The sequence below is a fragment of the Triticum dicoccoides genome, chromosome 3B, assembly GCF_002162155.2.
Source record: "Triticum dicoccoides isolate Atlit2015 ecotype Zavitan chromosome 3B, WEW_v2.0, whole genome shotgun sequence".
In the NCBI taxonomy this organism is placed as follows: Eukaryota; Viridiplantae; Streptophyta; class Magnoliopsida; order Poales; family Poaceae; genus Triticum; species Triticum dicoccoides.
The window spans coordinates 734,671,694-734,676,987 of NC_041385.1; the positions used below are offsets into that span (position 1 = coordinate 734,671,694).

The window sequence follows — 5,294 nt, forward strand, 5'->3', positions numbered from 1 at the left end:
AGTTCTCTATCCACCTTCGTCAGCCCCTACTGCTACCACCCTATTACCCCGCCTTGTTAGAGAGCTCCCTTCCAACTTCTCGCCATATTCTCTTTGGTAGTCCTGCTCCCTTCGTTTCAGGCGACACACCATGCTCCAACATGCCAAGTGGAATCCACCTTGCAGACTGGGCAAATACTTTTTTTAATATTATATAGTCAATGTGTGGTAAACTCAACATTCTTATGAAATAAAATGTTGAACCGTACCATACGTAAGTTTCAGTGTTGTTGCAACTACAAAATCTATTTTCCCCACAAGTGACATGAAATTAAATTTTCAACATTGTCGATGCAATACTTCTACACAAGAAAGAACATACATCATTCCAAATCTCCTCGTGAAGGCATACAAAGATTTAACATGGGTTCTTAAATTACATAAATATTCAGTTGCTAGTGTGGACATGCAACAAACGACACCAGAAATATAAAACATTAGAACCACATGAATGATACAACTTCAATAATTTGCCCATGCAAAATAGATCCAACAAATGCTTGACAAACGATTGACTGTACAACAATATACTGTAGAAACAAAAAAGTTGAATATAGATAGAGCCAGAGAAGGCAAGGCAACATTCACAACATAGTGTCCAATACTGGATTGAGATATAAATCATCTGACATTTCAGTCATATAAAATATGATTCATAATTCCAGGAGAGATAAATTGATACATATGATAAATTCAATTATTTCTAAAGTACCACTACACTGAGAACATTGAAGCCATAATTCAGTTGTTACAGCCTGAAGACGTTACCCTTGCTGCTAGGTTGTACCTTAGATCACGTTAGAAAGTGTGGCCACCAGATTGTTGCCTGAGTGCACTGTAGCATCCCTCTTAACCAGAATTTACTGGTCTATGACCATATGACTTTACAGGACCATCAGTTTAAGAATTCTGCAAAATGGTTCTCCACAACCTCACTATTTTGAAAACCTATACCAAAAAGGATATGCTACTACACACATTAAATGGAACTCTATGTAGTATTGGCAATGCTATTAATGATATGTTAAAACAATAAACTGTACTAACAGATCATGACCAATGGTTTCACAAAGTGAAAATCTTCATCAAATTTGATGGTTGTGTTATCAATTAAATTCTACAGCTGAATACGACATTCACAAGATGCACTTTCCAAAATTCAGTAGAGCCATACTAATAGCACTGAATATAATGTTGGGACAAACCCCGGACCAACTTGATCTCACACTCGCTCGAACATAGGTGGAAGAAGGAGAGGGACACAAGTATTTCCAGCGCACAAACGCCCCGCCGCACGAACGGCGCCTCGGCCGCACGAACGGCCTCACTTTACTGGGCACATACCTCGAGCTCGGCAAGAAACTGCAGCCTATCCAGAGGAGCTCCCGTCATCGTCGTCGCCATGGGCCTCCACTACATTTGATGCAGCCTCCATGCTCTTCTTGGGCGACACACGCTGAGCTCCTCCTCCACCGGCGACACACGCCTGATGTTCCGGTGACATACGCCGTCGATGCCATCGCGCACAAACGCGAGCCTTCTTGGACACCGCTTCATGCCGTCGCACCGCGCCGCTGCGGCCTCCGCCTCCGTGCACCACCTCCATGCCGCCACGCCACACTGCAGCGCCTCCGGGACCGCCACGCTCGCCGCGGACTAACCGCGTGCCGTCTCTGCGTCCGTCATGGCATCCACAACGCCGCGCACCTCCATAGGCCGACACATGGCCCGAAGCTTTGCACAACCGCCGACAAACACCGCCATCGCCAGCACACCTCCGATACGACGAACCACGCCCAAGCCAACCAAGCTCATGATACCAAATGTTGGGACAAACCCCGGACCAACTCGATCTCACACTCGCTCGAACGTAGGTGGAAGAAGGAGAGGGACACAAGTATTTCCGGCGCACAAACGTCCCGCCGCACGAACGGCGCCTCGGTCGCACGAACGGCCTCACTTTACTGGGCACATACCTCGGGCTCGGCAAGAAACCGCAGCCTATCCAGAGGAGCTCTCTCTCACAGCCGACCGGGCGCACACCACGGTCCGGCGGAGACTACCTCATCTCTGGCCCTAGGCTCGGCTCATACCGACGCACCTTGATCATTACATGGAGTGGGTATTTATACCCTGTGCGCACACACACCTAGCTAGCTACCATGCAGGCCACCGCGCGCACGCACGCATGACCCTGCCACCATCGGCCACTAACTCAACTAACCCACATACGCATGACCCTGCCACCATCGGCCACTAACTCAACTAACCCACATACGCATGACCTGCTAACAACACGGCCACTAACCGCATGCATTAGCTACTCCTACATGCACGTACTGGTTGGCCAAGCTAACAAACTTTTGACTTGATCTTCTCCTAGACTCACTCCAGGATCCAACCGATCCAGCACACATGTAGCTATCTAACTTGACCGGCACACTCGCCACGACCATCAACGCAGCCACGCACCGGGGTCTGGCTCGACGCGCACACAGTCGTGGCTTATCTCTAACATATAACACTCACAAGATGCAGTTCGCGAAAACTCATTAGAGCCATACTACCACAATTGCATACAACATAAAAAGTCCGCTGGATCCTTTGACTTATGAAGTGAAATCAAGGGAGCTACAGTAATCTGACTTCACTTCTCTCTAGCTCCATGAAGGGTACTCATTTCAATTTTCAAAAGACCAATTTCAATTTTTAAATAATCAATTTCAATTCGCACATACCAATTTCAATTTCAAAAGACTCATTAAAAAAACTAATTTCACTTTTTTAAGAAGATCAATTTCAATTTCACAAGGTCTCTCACTTGCCTTATCTTTTCTATACAAGGAGAACGCTGTAGCTCCCTAACTTCCCTCGTTCAAGTCAGAGATTCCGGCTCCCAAGGAGAGAGGCAAGTTTGTATAGCCAAAACTAACTCCATAATAACATAGACCTAATTAGGTTGCAGTAAAGGAATTTGCACAACATAGGTAGCATCATGGCATAATCAAACTGTGTACCTGATACAAGGTTGCCATGTAAGGTCAACAATCCGTGACTTCTTTTCCGCCGGCAGGATCACCATACCTTGTTGTGACTGTGATTTACACCTATAATTAACAGCAGAAAGCAACCTCATTGAGCAACCGGTTACAGAAGAATGAGAGAATTAGGAGTTAAACATAATCAAATACTCCCTCCGTAACAAAATATAAGACGTTTTCTATGCCCTATGCAAAACCAAAAAAGTCTTATATTTTGGTATTGAGGGAGTAGGTTGGTGAAGCTGCATAATATGCAAATCAACATTGCATCATAATTTCATTCCTTTCACAACCTAAAAAGATAGATAAGAGATGGTATCACCTCAGAATATATCTCAAGGCACCAAAAGCATCATGACAATATACAATAGATAACTTGTAAAATTAGCAAGTGCCCGGGTAAATAAATGGCAAACCAAAATAGGGAAAAGGCTAGAAACATGTATATGACAGTACATTTCTATTGCTTTACGACACAAATGCTTGTTAGTTTCCATCAACACTTCAAAAGTATGGCACCAACATCTGCCATTTATCTTGGGTCTTTTATAATATGTATTCTCAAATTCGCTAAATCCTTTCAACTTTGTCTTGTCCTGTGAAAAAGGAGCATAAAAAGTCACTAATAGCTAAACTAATCGTTCCAACCCCAGTTCCCTATCCTCATGCCTCACAAAGGTTTGCCTTCCCAAGCACTATCTATTATTCAGGGATGCCTACAGCTATGGAAATCACATACTTTGTTTAACATAGATAGTTTAGTAGTAGACCATAGGTAAAAGCACATACGCATTCTGGACCATTAGATAAACGTAAGAAGCATGAACATTGTTGCTCACAATAAATAAAAAATCCTATAAAACAATTCTCAAATACAGAAGGAAGTTGGTACTATGGCTTAGCTTTATCAATAATTGGTCTTCTAAGTACTCCCTCTGTAAACTAATATAAGAGCGTTTAGATCACTAAAGTAGTGATCTAAACGCTCTTATATTAGTTTACGGAGAGAGTACTGCACTGCAAGTATGAATTTGCTGATTATTTACTGACAGAACCATGCACTTGATAGAACACTGAGAAACAAAGTGTGAACTAAACTTGATGTTTGCACATCAATACTCAATAGACTACAGCCTCGGCAAATAACACTTGCGAATATTTAGCAGTACCATGGGCTGCTATGGAGCAACAATTTTTTTATTTTTTGACAGCAACCATGAAGGAACAAATATATACATACTGAAAGTGGAATGCAAGTGGCTACACTATATATAACTAATAAACAACAACATTAGTACTGGCATAATTGAGAAGGGAATTACATCGATTGATTCTGCAGGTATTGTGCGGACACAATTGTTCTTGATGCAACATAGTAGAATGGTCATGTGATGAATGTCAGGCACGAGAATGCTGCCGCTAACAAAACATCAGGAGAGATGGTGAATGAAAAGCAACCAGGTCATGTTCTAACGAATTCTAATACAAGGTATAAGCAAGGTACCTAAATTACAGTGCCAACAATTGGTGTCACAAGTAAAGGCTTATATATGCAAAAGGGCATCATAAAGGGCTGCCTCACATAAAAAGTGCAGGTCGTGTGCTTGTGGATATTGACAAATCAAATCCCATGTATTCTGAACCAAGCTGTGATCACCGCAGTCACCTACAACAACATACACCAAGTAAAATTGATGGAGCAACTGGATGCAAGAGGATTAAGCGCATATGTTTTCCCCATGAGTCTTGAATCATGAACAACATTCGCTTAGCAGATGCATGTACCGTCGCCGGTGATGGGGGCAGCCAGGAAGGATGAGCAGAGGGCGGGCGACTCTTCCTCCCAGTCTCGCTGGAGACGTGAAGCCAGCGCCGGTCCTGGGGTGTCGGAGGCCTTGGGGCGAACTCAAATGAATGTCTCCAGCGTCGACATTGGGGAAAAATTGATTCCATACATCGATAGAAAAAATTCTTGGCGCGTGAGGGCGACCTGCGACGGCTCTCCCCCGGCGCGCGAGGGCGGCGGCTCCGGCTCTCCCCCGGCGAAGGGCGGCGACCTGCGGCGGGGCTCCCCCGGCGCGCGACGGGCGGCGGCTCCGATGGGGCGGCTCCCGGGGCGACGGGCGCGGCGACCGACGGCGGCTGCAGGGGGCGGCGAAGGGCGCAGCGGGGCGGCTCCGGTGGCTGGGGAGGCGACGACCCGCGGCGGGACGG

General features: G+C 45.4%; 1 protein-coding gene across 10 annotated transcripts; it reads right to left on the reverse strand.

Annotated features, from left to right (window-relative positions):
* Window positions 1–622: 622 nt before the first annotated feature.
* Window positions 623–5,135, reverse strand: LOC119278176. Of its 10 annotated transcripts, none has more exons than XR_005137652.1 (6): window positions 4,866–5,135; window positions 4,585–4,746; window positions 4,403–4,493; window positions 3,537–3,676; window positions 3,057–3,146; window positions 623–948 (listed from the first exon to the last, which is right to left on the reverse strand). XR_005137652.1 is itself a non-coding variant. In XM_037559529.1 (6 exons), the coding sequence occupies exons 2-6, from the start codon at window positions 4,710–4,712 to the stop codon at window positions 924–926; spliced, it is 402 nt and encodes a 133-aa protein (XP_037415426.1). In that variant the 5' UTR covers window positions 4,713–4,746; window positions 4,866–5,135; the 3' UTR covers window positions 623–923. The 10 variants fall into 10 exon arrangements, 2 of the variants coding, with proteins under 2 accessions (XP_037415426.1, XP_037415425.1); XM_037559529.1 differs by having other exon boundaries at window positions 4,403–4,499; window positions 4,663–4,746; XM_037559528.1 differs by having other exon boundaries at window positions 623–2,967; window positions 4,403–4,499; window positions 4,663–4,746.
* Window positions 5,136–5,294: the final 159 nt, after the last annotated feature.

Bases quoted from the DNA above. Each gene is read 5' to 3' on its own strand.
- LOC119278176 (XM_037559528.1), bottom strand. From the start codon at position 4,712: ATGGGATTTGATTTGTCAATATCCACAAGCACACGACCTGCACTTTTT. The intron at 4,500-4,662 runs GTGAGGCAGCCC...ATGTTTTGTTAG, and splicing joins ACACGACCTGCACTTTTTAT to CGGCAGCATTCTCGTGCCTG. The intron at 3,677-4,402 runs GTAATTCCCTTC...CCTTTTTCACAG, and splicing joins TACCTGCAGAATCAATCGAT to GACAAGACAAAGTTGAAAGG.